This window comes from Vidua chalybeata, chromosome 13 (genome assembly GCF_026979565.1).
Source record: "Vidua chalybeata isolate OUT-0048 chromosome 13, bVidCha1 merged haplotype, whole genome shotgun sequence".
NCBI lineage: Eukaryota > Metazoa > Chordata > Aves > Passeriformes > Viduidae > Vidua > Vidua chalybeata.
In genome coordinates, this window is record NC_071542.1 from 18,891,105 (window position 1) to 18,910,028 (window position 18,924).

General features: G+C 44.1%; 2 protein-coding genes across 21 annotated transcripts in view; one reads left to right on the forward strand and one right to left on the reverse strand.

The window, feature by feature from the left end:
* The window catches only part of MEGF11 (multiple EGF like domains 11), a 272,675-nt gene extending 269,510 nt beyond the window's left edge, over window positions 1-3,165 (reverse strand). For 6 of the 18 annotated variants that reach the window (XM_053954351.1, XM_053954346.1, XM_053954345.1 and 3 more), the window contains exons 1-2: window positions 2,318-3,162; window positions 2,106-2,200 (exon numbers count right to left, since the gene is read on the reverse strand). The gene's annotated coding sequence lies outside the window, so the exon portion shown is untranslated. Of the gene's footprint in view, window positions 1-2,105; window positions 2,201-2,317 lie in introns of all 18 variants that reach the window. The other 12 variants (XM_053954361.1, XM_053954358.1, XM_053954362.1 and 9 more) reach the window with 7 other exon arrangements.
* Window positions 3,166-3,358: 193 nt separating this feature from the next.
* On the forward strand, window positions 3,359-18,657 carry DIS3L (DIS3 like exosome 3'-5' exoribonuclease). 3 transcript variants are annotated; one of them, XM_053954689.1, is made up of 17 exons: window positions 3,359-3,548; window positions 6,347-6,500; window positions 7,233-7,361; window positions 7,911-8,046; window positions 8,803-8,979; window positions 9,899-9,977; window positions 10,859-11,038; window positions 11,591-11,760; window positions 12,094-12,255; window positions 12,937-13,184; window positions 13,944-14,036; window positions 14,588-15,121; window positions 15,881-16,035; window positions 16,124-16,302; window positions 16,957-17,102; window positions 17,641-17,815; window positions 17,888-18,657. In XM_053954689.1, exons 1-17 carry the CDS (start codon window positions 3,404-3,406, stop codon window positions 18,197-18,199), a joined length of 3,174 nt encoding a protein of 1,057 aa, XP_053810664.1. In that variant the 5' UTR covers window positions 3,359-3,403; the 3' UTR covers window positions 18,200-18,657. The 3 variants fall into 3 exon arrangements, with proteins under 3 accessions (XP_053810664.1, XP_053810665.1, XP_053810666.1); XM_053954690.1 differs by lacking the exon at window positions 6,347-6,500 and having other exon boundaries at window positions 3,474-3,548; XM_053954691.1 differs by lacking the exons at window positions 3,359-3,548; window positions 6,347-6,500; window positions 7,233-7,361; ... (2 more) ...; window positions 9,899-9,977; window positions 11,591-11,760 and having other exon boundaries at window positions 10,985-11,038.
* The last annotated feature ends 267 nt before the right edge of the window (window positions 18,658-18,924 follow it).

Genomic DNA, 18,924 nt, shown 5'->3' on the forward strand with positions numbered 1-18,924 from the left:
TTGTAACGCTGTATAAATGATTTTAAAGGATAAATGAGATAATCATCAGTCAAAGTGCAATCCTAAGCAAAATAACAGAGTCTAATTAACAGGAGATCTGACAAAAATAATTAAAGTAGGGTGACATAATTAATGCCAGTGGACATGGGATTACATAAAACAGACATTGTTAAGATCATCTGATATCCTTCCTTTTTATGAGTGCAAGGAATTGCATATTAATCCTGAGACCTTTCTAGATGTGGGTGCAATTTTTACAATACTTGGCTTCTACTGAGCCAGCGATCCAGGAGAAGGAATCTCCAAGAGAAGGGAGCATTTATCCAGTTTAGGATGGGTCAGAAGGAGATGCTGAATTGCCAATTGCTCCACAATTGTTTTAAAAATGGGAGAACCAACTTCAAAAATATGCTATAATCAAATCTTGCATCCTCTACTTCAGTCACAGAGTACTTGGAGGAAAAAAAATATAAAAAGGCCTTTTTCAAATGGAAAGATATGATTTCTATTGATTCCATGACTATGTGGATCCCAGATTTATCTTCTGCCTCTTGTTTGTGGCATTTGTCAGATGAGTGAGGCTTCAGAAACTTGAACCAATTGCTGGTATTCTCCAGTGACCTCAAATCTCTTGGCTCAAACACTTCTGTCAAAAGGTAAGACTCTGAAATCTGTCCTGCATCTCCTGACAGGCTTCTCCAGGCAGGGAGAGCTCCGAGAGGCTCCCACTTCCCATCCCAAGCAGGCACAACTTTAAAGACTTCCACTGCCCATGTGAAAATAAAAGCTTCTCTAGCACTCACTGCTGTTATCCACAGGGACATTGCACAAAGTGAGGAAAATATCCTACCAGGATTTTTTTCTTTACAAAGTACTTTATGGAGTTAAGCTGTTCTGCAAGCAGACTGCACATCATCTTTATTCTTCAAGATTTGGTAAGATCTAATATTGATACACCAACATTTTTGCAACTTTTATTTTAAAACAATGAAACATGCACGTTATCTTGCTAGTTTTGGCTGTCCCTGCACAAATGTCTTGCCTTGTGTAAAGACAATTACCAGATCAGCATAAAATACCAGAGCATGAAAGTTCACCTCTGATCTCACAGGGACAAATTCAGCTGTCAGATAAAGTGGCAAGAGTTCTCTTTGGCTCTAGTGACTCCAGCTTGGCCTTTTGCAATCATCTGAGTTTTCTTCCAAGAGAGGAAGGAAGTGGGGAAACTCAAGAATGATAAAACTGTTCAGACTAGGATGTTATAAATACAAGTGCAGCTACTCAACAGTATCCCCAGAGCGTGAACTTGGCCCAAAGGTCTTCCATTTTCCTCTGTGAAACAGTGCACAAATGAGAGCAGTGATCTCAGCTACTTCTATTTAATTAACCTTTGTTTTATTACAGTCATTGAATGTCACTGAGTAAGCACACTGGTCTGTGTTCCTCACTGTGTCAGCAATCAGCATCTGCTACATTTCAAACTTCAACTAAATGTCTTTTTTTCCCAAATGTTCTGTTTTTCTTACCCTTTCTATCAGCATGGGTTACTTCATCTTTGCTCCTGCTGAACAAGAGCTCCATCACTTTGCTCTCCATTTCCCTTTTCCTCTCACATCCTGCTTACATAATACATCTGAAATCATCCTGACTCCCAAACCCAAGTCTACACTTTGGTCGTCTCTCACTAAGTTATAACACCTCCTCCTCCTCAGATGTTTGAGAACTTGGCTTCTGCAAATCAGCTTCTTACAGATGGTGCTTCCATTTACTGGCACAAATTGGTTACTTAGAAGTATTAGTCATTGGAGATACACATTTTATAAAACATGTGAAAAATAAGAAGTAGAATAAACAGGAACGTACAGTGACATACTGCCTTGGCTCTTTCCCAGTGTTTTTTTTTCCCCTCCTAAGGACAAACACTACACAGCTCTCACCATGTATTTATGTTCAAGTGAAGTTATGGTGTAGGCAATTATTATTATTTGAGAAAGTATGAATGCTTTTCTAAGAGTCAAAACAATCATCCCCAAAATGCCACACTGGCAGCATTACAGACACAGAGCTCTGACTGAGACCCAGAGACACTGCTTTGGACTCCTGACCTTCCCTTGCTTTTCTGTTTCATCTTGGACTAGACTTCATCTGTCAGTGCCTTTATCTTCCCCTCTGTAAATGTGACGGACAATATTGGTGATTACTGTAAAATAAGTTGTCATTAGGGCTTGCCTGCTCTCCTCATGCACCCTTGCCCTGATCCCCATCTCCCGGAGTGCCCTGGCATGTGATCACACAAAATCAGGGGTGAGGAACAGACCTGGAATTTCTTCTGGAAGATGACGTGAAAGACCAGGGAGGTTCACACAACTGCATCCCTCACTTGAAGGGAATTCGCCCTCTGTGCTCGCCCAGCCACACAAGCCTGGGCTCCCTCAGGGCTTGCACTGGTCGAGGTCCCCATCAGCCCGCTCCTCAGGGCCGCCTGCTTCCCTCAGCCGCCCGGTTCCCTCAGCTCGTCCCCGCTGTCCTTCAGCTCCGGTTCCAGTCCCCTCAGCTCGATCCCGCCCGTCCCTCTAGCTCCCTCCGTTCGCTCCCATCCGTCCTACAGCTCGCGTCCACTCAGCTCGATCCTGTCCGGTTCCCTCAGACCACCCCGATCCCCTCAGCTCGATCCTGCCCGGTTTCCCTCAGACCGCCCCGGTCCCCTCAGCTCGATCCTGTCCGGTTCCCTCAGACCACCCCAATCCCCTCAGCTCGATCCTGCCCGGTTCCCTCAGACCACCCCGATCCCCTCAGCTCGATCCTGCCCGGCTTCCCTCAGACCGCCCCGGTCCCCTCAGCTCGATCCTCTCCAGTTCCCTCAGACCGCCCCGGTCCCCTCAGCTCGATCCTGTCCAGTTCCCTCAGATCACCCCGGTCCCCTCAGCTCGATCCTGTCCAGTTCCCTCAGATCACCCCGGTCCCCTCAGCTCCTTCCTGTCCAGTTCCCTCAGACCACCCCGGTTCCCTCAGCTCGTTCCTGCCCGGTTCCCTCAGACTGCCCCGGTCCCCTCAGCTCGATCCTGCCCGGTTCCTCAGACTGCCCCGGTCCCCTCAGCTCGATCCCGCCCGGTTCCTCAGACCAGCCCGGTCCCCTCAGCTCGATCCTGCCCGGTTCCCTCAGATCACCCCGGTCTCCCCAGCTCGTTCCCGCCCGATTCCTCAGACTTCCCCAGTCCCGCCCGCTCGATCCTGCCCGGTTCCCTCAGCCCGCCCCACCCGCTTTCTTCCCGCCCCTCGGTTGGAGCCGATCCCCGCGCTGTGACCCCGCGCTCCGCCCCGCGCAGGCGCCCCGGCAGTCGCGGCCTCGGGGCCGCCGGTCCCCGCCGGTCCCCGCCTTTCCCGGCCGGTCCCCGCCGCCCCGATGCTCCGCACGGAGAAGGTGCTGCAGCTGCGGGGGCAGCAGGGCCGCGCCGTGCGGGTGGTGCGGGAGCACTACCTGCGCCCCGACGTGCCGTGCCGCAGCGCCCTGTGCCGCAGCGCCCAGTGCCGCGCCGCCTGCGCCCGCGGTGAGGCTCCGCCGTGAGGGGACTGGGGGGAGCCGGGGGTGAGCCGGGACAGAGCCGGGACAGAGCCGGGATCGCCCGTGGGGCGGTGGGCGGCGTCCCCCGGGGCCGCGGGTGGCAGGAGGCAGAGCTGGGGGGAAAGTGATCCCTGGGCTGGGGTGATCCCTGAAGACAGAGGGCGATCTCTGAGCTGGGGGGGATCCCTGAGCTGGGGGAACCCCTGAGGACAGAGGGTGATCCCTGAGCTGGGGGGATCCCTGAGCTGGAGTGATCCCTGAGCTGGGGGGATCTCTGAGGACAGAGAATGATCCCTGAGCTGGGGGAACCCCCTGAGGACGGAGAAGGATCCCTGAGGACAGAGAATGATCCCTGAGCTGGGGGAACCCCCTGAGGACGGAGAATGATCCCTGAGGACAGAGAATGATCCCTGAGCTGGGGGAACCCCCTGAGGACGGAGAATGATCCCTGAGGACAGAGAATGATCCCTGAGCTGGGGGAACCCCCTGAGGACGGAGAATGATCCCTGAGGACAGAGAATGATCCCTGAGCTGGGGGAACCCCTGAGGACAGGGAATGATCCTCGGGCAAGGCTTATCCCTGATGGGGGAGGGCTGATCCCCATCCTGGGGTGTCCGGGTGGTGCTGAACAAATCACGGTTGTAGCAATAGTCTTTACCTTTAAAGCAACAGCCTTGAGAAATCAACGAGGCGTTAAGAGCGGAAGGAATCGAGGAGTTGATTGTTAGAGGGTTTAACTGTGAACAGTTTACTGGCAGTGATAAAAGGCTAAAGGATTGTTCCACTTTTACACTTCTCTTGTTTTAAAAGATCCTTTAAAATGAATGAATTTCTGCAGGGTGGTGCAGCATGAGTTTTAGTGGTTTATAGCATGAGTTAAATTCTATACATACCTGTTAAGTATTACAATGGGGCCAAGCCATTATCTTGAAGCCATTGTAATTCTGCTTCAGCAGCTATTTCTGTTCAGTAATTAAATGTAATTGCCTGTGTTATATCAGGGCATTTCAGATATGGGAAGGCTGCCAGGCTCTGATGTGTGCATTTGTTGTTGTTTTTACGTACTGTGGTGCTGTTATGTGCATCGTAGATCATCACCAGAGCTGTGGTTGATATTTCAGTTGGGTTTGTTGTTGTTGTTCAATAGCACAATTTATTTGATGCAGGAAACTGACTGGTAAATAACAAACATAATATCCAGCCTGTAGAAATCGACCAAATTACTTGCCTGAAAGAAAAGGTTGAGAATTGCGACACTTTTTTTTTTCTTTGGAACCATGATCGGCATAGATGGTTTCACTTTTGATTTAGTTTGCAATCGAGGGCAGAAGGTGTATTACTTAGATCATTATAGTGTATTACTGCTATCTAGGAGATCAGGACTAATTACTGCTCCCTAAAATACTGCATTTAGTTGTGAATTCCTCAAGGATAAATTAAAGGCACATATCAGAAAAAACTCTAACCTTTCCTGCTGTGCCTAACTCCCCCTCGTTTGTACTTAAATGTAAATTGTGCTACAGGTGACTGTCAGAATATGTCCCTGTGTGATTATTCAAGGTAACCCAGATGTGAGGGAAATATTTGTTTTCCTTCCTGACTCTACACAGTGTGCTGAGCAAATCTATTTCATGCCCTGTGAGAGACTGCCTGCAAAAATCACATCAGCAGGTGCTTGTAAGGGTGAGCTGTGCCTGCCTGGGAGTCATTCTGCCCTAGATGGATGGGTTAGGCAAGGATAGCTTTGGATGGGCACAGCTCATAAATCTTCCAGTGACATTTCACTTCTAATGCTCTTCTGAATTATTAATAAATATTAGCTTTCTTGTATGCCTGCTGCCATCATCCATTATAAGCCTTCAGTGTGAGATGAGGCCAGGTTACTGCGTGCACAGTTGTGCTGGCTGGATTCACACTTCTTGTGGTCAAAGATTGGCCCGTGTCAGCTTCTAAGAAATACCTTAAAATAACCTGACTTGTCAGTATCTGTATACTTTATTCTGTGTCATTTGCCTGCACTGTGGTGAGTTCAGTGTTTGTAATCAATAATAAGTAGATATTAAGAAAAAATACAGTGGAGATCCCCTCCCATCTGAAAGCTTTTGGGTAATCTTTGAAATACCAAGAGCAATTAAACTCTTGAATTTTGAGGTACTTTTTAAGATGTCATCTGTAATGTGTTGTGTCTGATGTTTTGATGGCGTATTCCTAAGGGATAGAGTCTCTATAAAGAAAATTAACACTGATGGTTAATAGTTTAGGTTTAAAAACGCCTTTTCTTTGCAGTAGCAGTAGTTTTCTCTACGTGCACCCTTACCTGTGCTCTTTTGTGTAAAGAGCCTGCTGTAAATGGTGTGTTTGAACAGAGAGAGCTGTGGGAGCAGGGTAAAGGAACTGCTCATAATTCTACAGCCTTTAGAAATTCCATGAAAAGATTTTCTGTGCCAGATGTATAGTCCCTTTTTCATATGGAAGCAGAGAAGAAAGAACTTTAACCTTCTCTCTTAAGCTGTAGCCTTTTCATAATGAAAGTGGATCTTTTTCACTCCTCTAGACAGAATTTGCACAAAAGTTTGGCATCAGTGGATGCAAAAGGGTTTTGTCACAAATTTATGGACTGTACCACAGAAGTAAACCATAAAATCCATAATTTTGTTCATCAGAAAAATAAATGTACACATTTGAGGAGACTCAACTCTAATTTTCTTACATCGGGAAATATTTTCAAGAAACCATTACTGCAACTGAAAGTTTTAACCTTGAAACTCTGAATTATCTTCTAGATGGCAAATTGTTATCAGATGATGTCACACACTACGTTGTCCCTGACTGCAAGGTTGTTCAGGAGTACCTGGAGATTCTGGAATTTCCAGAGCTGAAAGGAATTATTTTCATGCAAACAGCTTGTCAGGCTGTGCAACATCAGAAAGGACGAAGGTACTTATCCCATAAGAACTTATTTTTTATTTGGATTGAAGTAAAAATACTGATTTGTAAAATGTATAATTCTTTAGGCCTTTCAAGTGTCTTAATGTAGTTTTACAGAAGGGATCATTTGTGATCCATGGATATCAATGCCTGATATTGCTTGATAGAAGCAATATGAAACATGCAGCATTATTAACTAATCAAGTGGCTGGTGACAGGAATTAATTAGACTTTGCTGTAATGATCTATGATGTGCCCACAGCTAGATTATGGACAGTTTTTGGTTTGTTGTGTTGATGCCTGAGCACTTGTCTTTGGGGAGCAATTAATATTATTGTCTGGTACTTATCTCACCAGACATTAACCTGGGCATTGCCATAGCATTTCAGAGTAAAATTTGCTCTCGGGGCCTTCCCATATTTCTAAAGCACAATGGCTTTTGAAGAAATAGCCCTTGCCCCAAAAGTGACAAACAAAACAAGTTTCTGAACACTTAGGATGTTTTGTGGGGCTCACTGGAAAGCAAGTATGTTTAAAATCAGAAGTGTTCACGATGGAACTTAAAAAAGTTTACTTGCAGGTGATGGTTTAGGATTTATCATCAGTGGTGTAATTTAATGAGTGCATTTCTCTGTGTATGACAATAATTTTCCTGGAGTTTTTCAGCTGTATTTTCACGTGGAGTTAACATAGCATTATCAAAAGCAGGCACAAGAATATATTTGTCTTTTTTCATTGCAGACAGTACAACAAGCTACGGAATCTATTGAAGGATCCCCGTCACGACTGTACTGTGTTTGCTAATGAATTTCACCAGCACTGCTACCTGCCCAGGGAGAAGGGAGACTCCATGGAGAAGTGGCAGACCAGGTTTGTTTGAACCTCTGCAGTGTCACACTGCACAGCATCATGACTTTGTGGGTAGGAGTGTGAGCATGCACCAGCTACTGAGAGTTCATGCTCCTGCCCTGCTTAGCTCTGCAACACTTCACAGGCACTGTAAATACTCTGCATTGTGCTTTATGATTATAAAAGTACCAGCATTGTTTTCTTAGGGAAATAGACAAAATGTAATTAAATTAAATGCAATAATGCTGGAGCAGTTTAAAGTCACACTGTAGCATCAGAGTCTTAGCACCTCCAGCCTGCTTTTTACAATCACTCAGAGGAACTTCATGTTGTATTGCAGCCAGGGCACAAGTGGATGTATTGGGGAGGAAACATTCTATTCTCCTCTCTTCTTGTGGGGCTTAAGAGTGGCACAGGAACATTTTTGCAGAAAAACATTTCTGTAGCTTGGTGTATATCTCTCAAAAGTCTGAGTGTTAAATCAAAATCTCATTTATACAAAGCCAGCAAAATCTTGCAAGTAGAAAATGAGCTGTTCCAGAAGTCTTATTTCAAACTTTGCTTTTCTAGGAATATTTACAATGCAGCAGCCTGGTATCACAATCACTGCCTGGGTCAGATGCCAGTTGTTATGGTAACAGAAGATGAAGATGCTATCAGGCAGTACGGAAATGAAACAGAAGGAGTGTTTGTGATTTCCTTCAAGGTAACATGCCAGAAAAATAAAAGGTTTCCTTTATTCTGCATCAAAATGATGAAGCAAGTACATTTAAGTATATTGCAGATCATGTCAGAGTTTACATTCAAGAAAACTGTGATGGTAACTCATTTCTCCATTTACCAAAGCAAGCAAATATGTCACTTATGGGAATGTCAGAAAAAACCAATGGCAGTGAGCAAAGCAGAGAGCTGGAAAGCTAAACAGTAGTTCTGATGATAGAGGTCATCTTTCTTAGGAGACCTATTCCTTGTTTTCCTTGTTTTTAAGGAATTTGCCATTGATGGGCATTAGCCAGTTCCCTTAGGCAGCTGCCTAAATCTGGAGTGCAAGCAGTCCATAAGCAACTGTAGCCTAAATATCCATCAACAGTGTTCTGCCAGTTACTTTGCCTGGACTGCTGAGGATACAGTGATGTCTGAGAAGATAATTCATTCTTCATTTTGGTGTCCATCGCTGATACCACTGGTACTCAGTGGGATCTGGAGATGGGATGTTTACGTTCAGCTGTGAAAGGATGTTGAGTAAAAACTGCACCAAACTGATTGACCTTTGTTGTATTTAGCAGTGGATTAGGCTGGACCTGGGACAGATGTGTGGGGTTTAGAACAAACTCATCATTACCATTGTGTTATTTGGGTACAGTGTGAGACAGATCCTGTCCATTATGGGCTTTCCAAATGCATTACTAAAAGAACAGAGATCTCAGAGTACTTTTCTCTTTATTTCTATTTGTCCATACAGAATTACTTGGATAACTTCTGGCCTGACCTGAAGGCTGCCCATGAGCTCTTTGACTCCATAGTCCAAGCTCGGCGTGAACGGGAGAGTGAAAGCCAAGAGAACCATGGGAAAGAATATCCTGAGCACTTACCTGTGGAAGTACTGGAGGCTGGGATCAAGTCTGGAAGATACCTGCAGGTATTTCTTACATAGGGAACATACACAGAACAGTGCAGTCTTGTGCTTGATCACTTGAGTTGCCTGAATTAAAGTGATTAGAGAAAGAAATATGGCTGTGCTGGGAAGAGGGAAAGAAAACAAAAAACAAGAGGATGGAAGGGATTAGGATGCTTAGGATTCTCAAAATATTTCCTCTACACTGTGTTGTGACATGTGGATATTTTTTTTAATTTTTTTTTGTCTTGTAGAAGTTAAAGTAAGGATTGACTATTGAGGATTTGAAATTTGCTATGCATTTTTTCTTCAGGTTGATATGTGATGTACCTGTAAATTGAAAAGCCAGGTGTGGTTTGAAGCACTGAGACCTCATTCTTAAATATAAATAGTGCTGCACAAAGGCAGCAGAGCAGTTCTAACTTCCTTTGCACAGAGATCTCCCAGTCAATTAAATTAATTTACAGGTTTATGGCTGTTCAGAGTTATAATATGGATTGTTGGTAGACAAGAGTCCTTCTTTTAAAAATAATTTAAAGAATTAGAGGCAGTGATTTTTTCCTTTCTTGGCAATTTCAGCAGAGGCGGGAATAAAATATGAACAGAAAGACTGAGGTTTTTCTTTCTTGTTGGAATAATGCCAGATTCTCTGCAAAGGCAGTAAAGGTAATCTTACACTGCCTGTGGTTGGAGTAAAATGTCATTTAGCATCTTACAAATAAATTCAACATTTAAAAGAATTAACTTTTCCCAAAGTGAATACTTAAGTCCTAAATCCTGAATTCCCCCCTATAGGGAGAACAGCTGTGTTCAAAATAACCTATGGATCAATAAAAACTAATTCATGTAAGAATAATTGTAACCCCCAAAATGCTATCCTTTAAAGTTGTCTATTTTTAGGGTGACTGTTTCATTCATTGCTTGGTTTGTTGGTCTGTTCCAGGGTGCACTGAATGTCAATAAGCACCGAGCACAGCTGGAAGCTTTTGTTCGGCTTCAGGGATTTGGCAGCAAAGACACAGGTGAGAAGTGTTCAGTTATCAAAGGAGATAGGGCTGAGACACTGCAGTGCCTGTGTGCTTTTCATGGGCCAGAAAGGAGGCTGAAGATTAACCAGAGGGTAGAATTTGTGAGGAGAACTCCTTCCTCTTTCTTACCCTCTTTGGCCATATTCTGGACTCTTGTCCTGTTTCCCTGCACCTCTCTGAAGGGAAGTGCTGGTGCAAATTGTCTCTGTGCTTTGCTCCAACCTCAGGTGACCACTCCTTTGACTGCAATAAGAGTTTGCATAGATTTTAGCAGGATTAGGAAGCTGATCTTTGTGAACATAATTGGAAAATTGCCTTTTGGATCAAGCTGATCCAAAGTGATCCAGGATTGTCTCTCTGGCATGAGTTACTAATCAGCAGCTTTGAAGGAGCAGTCCATTGCCCTTGTACAGACACACTGGCCCAGCTCTCACTAATAACTACTTTCAAATGTTCCTATGACAGACCCTGCAGTCAAACCAGTGCTCAGTATCCTCATCATTTTTTAAAAGCTTTTTTTATTCTGAATCCTCCCCAGAATCCTGTGGCAGTGGCTTTCACAATTTAACTATGCTGTCTGTTTTTATAGCTGCTGCCTAAGAACAATTAACTTCTCTCAGCCTATCCTGCTTTTTATCCAAAAGTTCACTTACAGAATTCCTTAAAAGATACTTAAAAAAAAAAAAAAAACAAACAAAAAAGAGGAAAATGTTTTCATTTATTTATTATTTATTTATTAATTTCTTGCCAGTAGTCCTTTTTGGAAGAGATCATATTGAAAAAGTCATATTCTGTTATTTCAGCAGAATGCTGCCAAGAATGGAGGGATTTGAATTTTTTTAGCAGATTGTAGTTCTGTTTCCTTTTAAATACAGAACTTCAAAGTGACATCCTTATTTATGGGGCCAAGGCTCGGAATCGTGCAATCCACGGGGATGTGGTTGTGGTTGAGTTGCTCCCTGTGCATGAATGGAAGGGAAGGACTGTTGCCCTCTGTGAAAATGAGACTGAGGACAAAGCACCTGCAGACACCACAGGTGACCCTATGCCCACAGGTAAGGAGAAGCATCCTTTTAATTCCCTGCTGATAAATAATGGGAAAAAAAATGTTAGGTGAAAAAGTATCCCCGTTTGACAAGCCTGGGTACCATGGGAACTTAGAGTCTTGTTTGAAATTATTACTCTGCAGCTGTAGCTGCATCTCAAAAGTTTGTTGAGGTCAGAGCTAAAAGTTTCTAGAGGTTAATTCTCTTTTTGTAGGGAAATCATGTTTTGTTTTGCTCTTTGCTATTAAAAATTCTCCGTATTAGTAGAATTGGCCACATTTCAGCAGCAGTGGGAATCTCTGAATAATTTATGTTGTGTATCAGTTGAAGTCTATACAATGAGTTAGTCTCCACATAAATAAAAGCTCATTAAAACCTGCCTGTGCCCACAGTAGTTTATGACACACTTGTATTGTCTGCACACCATATGTTGTTGGCAGTTGTAACAGATTTGGGGACACATCCGTTGATTTTACAAAGCAATGAATCTCCTGCACCTCCCACATATTTGCTTTCTTGGTTCTGTTTAATTCTTTAATGCACAATGTTCCTTATTTAAAGGTAAAGTAGTTGGAATCATCCAGAAGAACTGGAGGGATTATGTGGTCACTTTCCCCTCCAAAGAAGAGAGCCAGACCCAGGGCAGAAATGCTCAGAAAGTCCTTGTAACACCTTGGGATTACCGAATTCCCAAAATCCGGATCAGCACTCAGCAGGCTGAAGCATTGCAGGTAATTTAAGTGAAGTGTTTCTCTGTTCTGTGTTCCTACAAAGCTGTGTGGGCGTTATAGGCTCTAAAGAAGTTTTCCCTGACAAAAACATGGTAGAACAAAATCTGTGAGGGTTCAATTTCTGCCTTGAAGATTGTGTTCAATTCCTGTCAGGACCACTTCAGCTTCAGGTAAGAAAGCTTGAGTACTGAATTTGGGCCACAGTCCAGCTGCCCTGAGCACTTACATACCACTTGCTTTGTTTTTTTTCTGCTAAATTGAAGGTTGTGTTAGGGGAATAAATTGTACTTTTCAGGGGCACAGAGCTGTTCTAACAGAGCTGTCTCGCTGCAGGAGTACAGAGTTGTCGTGCGCATCGATTCCTGGGAGTCGACTTCCCTGTACCCAAACGGGCACTTTGTGAGAGTGCTGGGGAGAATTGGAGATCTCGAGGGGGAAATTGCAGCTATTCTGGTGGAGAACAGCATTTGTGCTGCCCCTTTCTCAGAAATTCAGGTTTGTCTCTGTGATCAGATCCAGTCTTTTCTGTTCATTTCCAGGGTCTTGTTTCTCAAAGAGAGGGACCTTCTTACAGCTAACATCTTTGTTGCCAGTGGGTTTTTGAAAGCCCACTTTGAAAGCTGAAAATTTATTATTATTATTTTACTTCATTTTTCTGGAATCTCTTGGATCAGTGGTTCTATTGATACTACGGATTTTCAAGTCAGTAGTGATTTTAAGATAATCCTTTTGCTGTGAGGAGAAGATTACAAACTCAATTCAAATTTGAGTTAGACTTTTAAGATTTTTCTGTCTTTAGTATGTGGTTATGCTGCTGATCCTAAAGGCCTCATCCTACTGAAATCGTTGTATTAAATACTTTGTTTTTAACTGGGAGAGGAACCAGCTTTCATAGATAACTATTTTGATGATACCTACAATTAATAGGAAGAAGAAGATTAAAAAACCAATATGTAGTGGTCATACTTGCCAGAGCTGCAGTATCACCACAGTAATAACATTGGTTACTAACACATAGAATTCTTTTCAATTTTTTCCACACTTTCCGTAAAGTAAATGTAATGGACTTGGAAAATGAAACAAAAGAAGAATTAGAAAAACTTATTAAATCTAATTTGTTGGCATCTTTTTGTAGAAAATACATAAATTATATTCATCAACAATATTTCTGTATAGATGAGTGAAATGCCAGTGAGTTCTCCAAAGAATCCATGGAAAGTGAGTCCAGAGGAGGCGAAAAAACGCCTTGACTTGAGAGATACCCACCTGATATTCAGCATTGACCCCAAGGGCTGTGAGGATGTGGATGATGCTCTCTCTGTCAGGACTCTGCCCAACGGGAACCTCGAGCTGGGGGTGCACATTGCAGATGTGACTCACTTTGTGGCAGCAAATTCCTACACTGATGTTGAGGCCAGAGCAAGGTAAGTTATTTTCTGGAAATTAGAAAATCTATGGAGCTCAGGAGTTTGTAATGCTACCTTAAGGAAACTTTGGAGGGAAAGAAACATGCTTTCACCTTTCATGTCTTACTAAAGACTTCTTAAATCTAATTAAACTATCAAGTAACTAATCACATTCTGCTTTTATTTGGACACATTTTCCAGAAAGCTATACAAGTTTCTTCTTCCCTAATCACTCCTCTTTGCTTTATAGTTGAATTTAACATCTGTGACTTAAAGTATTTTTAAAAATCACTTGTTTGCATTCCAAGGGAGATGAACACCCACAAAATGGAATTAAGTCTTACATTAATTTAATTCCAGAGGTATTTGTCAGGCTTATGTTTTCATATTCAGTCTTGTCTTTTAATGTGCAAATATTTAATTCTCTTTTTTCTTTTATTGCCGGTGTCTTGAACTTAAACTGCTGAATCACTTAATTAACTGTATTCTTTGTAGATTCAAAGAAGTATAATGTGGAGGCAGCAGAGATGTTTGATTAAGTCACCTCTTCTTCACTGAGCAAATTTTGTCCAGCCCTGGTTCTGCCCTTCATGGCGGCTGAAATACCAAGGAAGGCAAAGTTAGGGTTGTACTATACAAATAGCTATTTAAATAATTTGACTTCAGTATTGCACCTGTGAGTGTTCTGTGGGAATAACCTTTCAAATCAGGCTGTGGAGCAATGCTTATAGTCCCAGGAGTCCTGGTGGGAAGAGCAGTAGCTGTGTTTTGTTCCAGGGCTACCACGTATTACCTGGCGGACCGGCGCTACGACATGCTGCCCTCCGTCCTCAGCGCTGACCTGTGCTCCCTCCTCAGCGGAGTGGACAGGTAAGGCTTGGGAATTGTTCTCAGCAGGGACACTTCTACAAGTCATTTTGCATTATTACTGGAAGAACTGCATACATTAAAAATTACCTTTCAGTTCTACCACAGGTAGGGTGAATTTTATAGACCAGTTGATATCAATTTACAGGCTCACTTGGCTGCTGGCGTGAGGATACGCAAGGCTGGCCTGAGGATAGTCAGGGTACAGAGATGTTCATTGTGGATGCATCTGACTAATAAAATAAAAATGGCTAAAAATAACTATCACAGTGTAGCTCTGCTTTAACATAAAGGAGACCTTACACCTTAGGGGTACTCTGCTTCAGCAGATTAATTGAAGATACTGCTGTGTAGCTGGTCCTCATTTCAGTTGTGATGCATGAGACTGAAAGGCAAGTGCATTATTTAGTGGTGTTGCTGAGCACTGGTTTCTTGAAGAAAAAGATGCTTCCACAACCAGAATTAAATCTATAAATTTCTAAGAGTTGAATGTGCTTGCAGTGGGAGTTTAGGTCTACCAGAACTATTCCAGAGCTGTGGTGTTGTCTTTTAAGATACGCTGTGAGCATCCTGTGGGAGCTGGAGAAGGAATCGTACGAGATGCTGAGGGTGCAGTACACCAAAACCCTGATCCGCTCTGCCTACAAGCTGGAGTATGAGACAGCCCAGGGACTTTTGGATGGGGACACGAGTGTTGTGGGGGATATCCTGGAACTGAAAAGCCTGGATGAAGGAACGAGGCAGAAGAAGCTGGCTGAGCTGGTTTGGGCCATATCCAAGCTCACCGACATAGCGCGACATGTCCGGGCTAAGCGGGACCGGTGCGGCGCGCTGGAGCTGGAAGGGATCGAGATCCGAGTGCAGCTGGATGACAAACAGAATATCCATGACCTCATCCCCAAGCAGCCGCTGGAAGTGCACGAGACCGTGGCGGAATGCATGATCCTGGCCAACCACTGGGTGGCGAAAAGGATTTCCGAGGATTTTCCCCACCAAGCTCTGCTGCGGCAGCACCCTCCACCACGCCAGGAATTCTTCACTGAGCTTCGGGAGTGTGCCAGTGCCAAAGGCTTCTCAATAGACACACGGTAGCTTTTTATTACTAAAGTTCTGTAATTAAAGTTAAGCAATTAACTATTTGGCCATGTTGTTGTTAAACAATTCCAGCTCTGAGTATCAATGTTAAAAGACACTGCATAGCAGTTCTTAAAAGGAGTTTTATCAGAACCTTTCTGATGATGTTCTGACCAGGAGAAGCTGCCTGCATTATTCTGGCTGTGCTGCAAATGGCAGTGGCTGAATAATTTTAGATGTACACAGACAAAACATTTATTCAGTCACTGTGCCGTGGTCAAGCTCTGCAGTGGCCTTGTTTGCACTGTATTTCCTGCACAAGAGAGTACTGGTTTAAATTAGGCGAATTCTGTGCAATGAAGTCATTTTAAATGACTCAAAATAATTCAGAATTACTTGGGCAAGATAACATGAGAAGACCATGGTGAAGGGCATCAGTAGAGCCTCGGTGACCTGGGTGTCACCTTGTCCTATTTGTGCTGGACACAAAGGTTTGGACCAGCTCACTCTTTTGTACTGCACAGGATGGAGTTTGCTCCAGTCCCTGGTTCTCCAGGTTGCAGCAGACAACTGGGTGAAAGCTGGGATTTTTCTAAACAATTTCTTAGAGCAGAGCTGTTACTAAACTGCATTAAGAGTTTCAATATCTCTCTGCTTGCCATTTTTGTATGAATAACTATTAACTTCTATTTGGGTTTTATGCTGTTGTGAATTGTGAGCCATTATAACCAGGGACGGTGTCATTTTCTTTGGAATTAACACCTTTTTGCCAGGTCTAACAAGGCTTTGGCCGAGTCTCTGGACAGAGCAAACGACCCCTCGGATCCCATTGTGAACAAACTGCTGCGCTCCATGGCCACCCACGCCATGTCCAACGCCCTGTACTTCTCAACTGGCTCCTGTCCCGAGGAGCAGTTTCATCATTATGGTATCTGGCCACTTTTCTACCTCTCCTGTGATTTCTGAACTGCTGGGGGAGGCTTTGACTGCTCATCCCTGTTCCTGTCTCTTGGCAGGGCTGGCCCTGGAGAAGTACACTCACTTCACTTCTCCCATCAGGAGATACGCTGACATCGTTGTGCACAGGCTCCTGCTGGCAGCGACCCTGAGGGGCACCACAGGGGAGGTGAAGGATAACATCATCAGTAACAAGGATCTGGAGGAGTTGTGCAGACACATCAATAACAGGAACCGGGTAAGGGCGTCCTCGTGGGAGTCTCCATGGTGCCCTAGGGAATGGGATACCAGTCCTGACTGTGCCTTCTGTGAATTAAGAGTATCACTTTGCTTTTATTTGTTGTGCTTTGGGGTTTTTTTTAAATACAATTTTCTTCTGAGAGTGGTAGTAAAAGTGTTCATACTTCACTTGTACTGCACCTAGGATTTTGGTTTAGATGTAATTTTTCTTGGGGACAGGTAAGATGTCACACTACAACACAAAATAACTCACACACGGATGTTAGATGCAAAAGAGGGAAGAAAAGAACTAAAAGAGAGCATTTTATTTTCTGACTCCGCTATGTATAGAATAGTAAAAGTGACAGTGGATTGGAGGGTGAAATTGCCACCTCTCCAACCACACTGGTCAAACTAACAATCTGTCAATTCTCTCTACCTATGAAGAATGCAAAACAATCATTATTTACATGAACAGTGTGAGAAGAATCAGTAGAAATATGTAAACATTAGAAGGCATGGAAAACTTTTAGAAGAACTTTAAAACTCTCAAAAGAACAGGGCAACAGTAAGAGACTAAATAATGGGGAAAAGCAGCTGGGAAATCAAAGCCGGAGATGCTTGCGGGAATATTTACGTAGGTTTTTGTCTCCATGTGTGGGGGTGCTCGCAGGCAGCCCAGCGTGCTCAGAAGCAATCCACAGAGCTCTTCCAGTGCATGTACTTCCGAGACAGGAGCGCCGAGAGCGACGAGCGCTGCGTGGCCGACGGGGTCATCTACTCCATCCGCACCAACGGCGTGCTCGTCTTCGTGCCCCGGTGAGCCGGGGCTGGGACGGGCTGGGAGTGACACCTGGTGCTGCTGGAATGCTGGGAGGGCACAGCCTGGCACAGCTCAATTCACATCTGGCACCTCCAGCATTCCACAGGGCTGGCTCAAGAGCCTCCCCAGCCAGAAAAGGCTGCTGCCTTACAGAGAACCCAGGGCAAACACGCTGCTGCTCTTCAAGGAGCTTCTTTTAAAATGGAGAACTGTCTCCTCATGATCTGTCTAGAAAAACCTGTAAAGCTGCTCTTCTCCCATCACTGATCCATTGCAGGCCCCACCCAGCACTAAGATAATGGATCACTGACTATTTCACTTTTGCTTCACTGCTCTCAAAACACTTCAGTCACTGTCTGCATGCTGTTTTCATGTCTGGGTTTCTTTAACACCTATCAGTGTCCCTGGGGCAGGATTATCAGGCTGCCGTGCCTGCCCCTTCCTGTTGCTTTTCTACAATCCCAGCCAGCCTGCGGGTTTTGAAACTAAGAGACCTGAAAATGGTTAGAACAGCTTCTCTCTGCTCTTTTGTAGGTATGGAATCAAAGGTGCAGCCTACATGAAAAACAAAGAGGGCTTGGTCATCTCATGTCAAGGGGCTGGGAGCTGCCAGTGGAAGCCTGGATCCCTCCATCGCTCTCAGCATAAAATCACCTCCACTACAGCTACTGGAGACTCGATGACCTTGAGCCTTTTTGATCACATCACAGTGAGTATCTCATGTGAGGGGAGGAGAAGGAAATAGCAGCATCAGAAATTTAAACACAGTATTGCTTTGCAGGTGAGAATCCTTGTGCAGACTTCCCGCTGCCACGCCGAAACCATCAAGCTGGAGATCATCAGGAACGCGCCGCACCACACTGCGGACGCAGAGGCTGCCCCGAGGAGTTTGCACGTGGTGAAGTCTGACCTGGTGAAAGAAGTCAGCCAGTCTGCAGAGGAGGCCCAGCGTGCCCAAGAGAGAGCCAGGGTGGAAGTGATGGATGAGGAGTCCCGGGAGTTCTGCCAGACCAAGGGGCCCAGCCTGTACCAGCTGCTGGAGGAGATCCGGGAGCTGGCACTGCTGGATGTGACAGGGGACATCAGGACTTGAGCTGGGACCTGCCGCCAGCTGCTGGGGCTGTCCCGCTCCTGTTCACTGTGCACAAGTGCTAGGGGGATCTTTAAAAAAGAAGTTTATTTAAATATTCAAGAGTCCTTTCAATAAGAAGCTAAATATCTATTTTAAATATGAATTATTTTTATCTGATTATGAGTATGGATGAGTTATGAAAATATTTTATACCTGATAAAGCTCCTATTTCAGACTAAAGACAGTGTACTGTGAATTCTTTTAAAAATCATTCAAAAAACTACTTTGCTCATGTTGCCTATAAACTAAGTTCTTAAAACCTAAATACTTCCTTCTTCCCTACAAGGATAGAGAAAGCAAATTCCTTCATAAAGTAACACACGTTGCCCTGAGGGTAGTGGCTTAATTCAGTGTGTAGAAATTCAGTACTTCTTACCCCTTTATTAGAAGGGGTGAGTCCTCTTCATTCCTCAAAAGGGAAAAGCTGTTGTGTAAGGAAAACCAGGACTCTAAGAAGAGGATGAAGCAGGGGCTCAAGCAGAGCAGGATCAGGGGAAGGAAGTCTTGTTCCCTGAGGGAAGGTGTTTGTCTGGGGAGAGATGTCTGACCCAAGGCATGGGGAAGTGTGGGAGCCCTCGCCTTGTAGCAGCCTCATACAAGAATTTCAGGTTTGACTTCTGAAATTTAATAGCTTCCATTTTATATGAAAAATATATAAATAATGGATAAGCAGTTAACAAAAAATC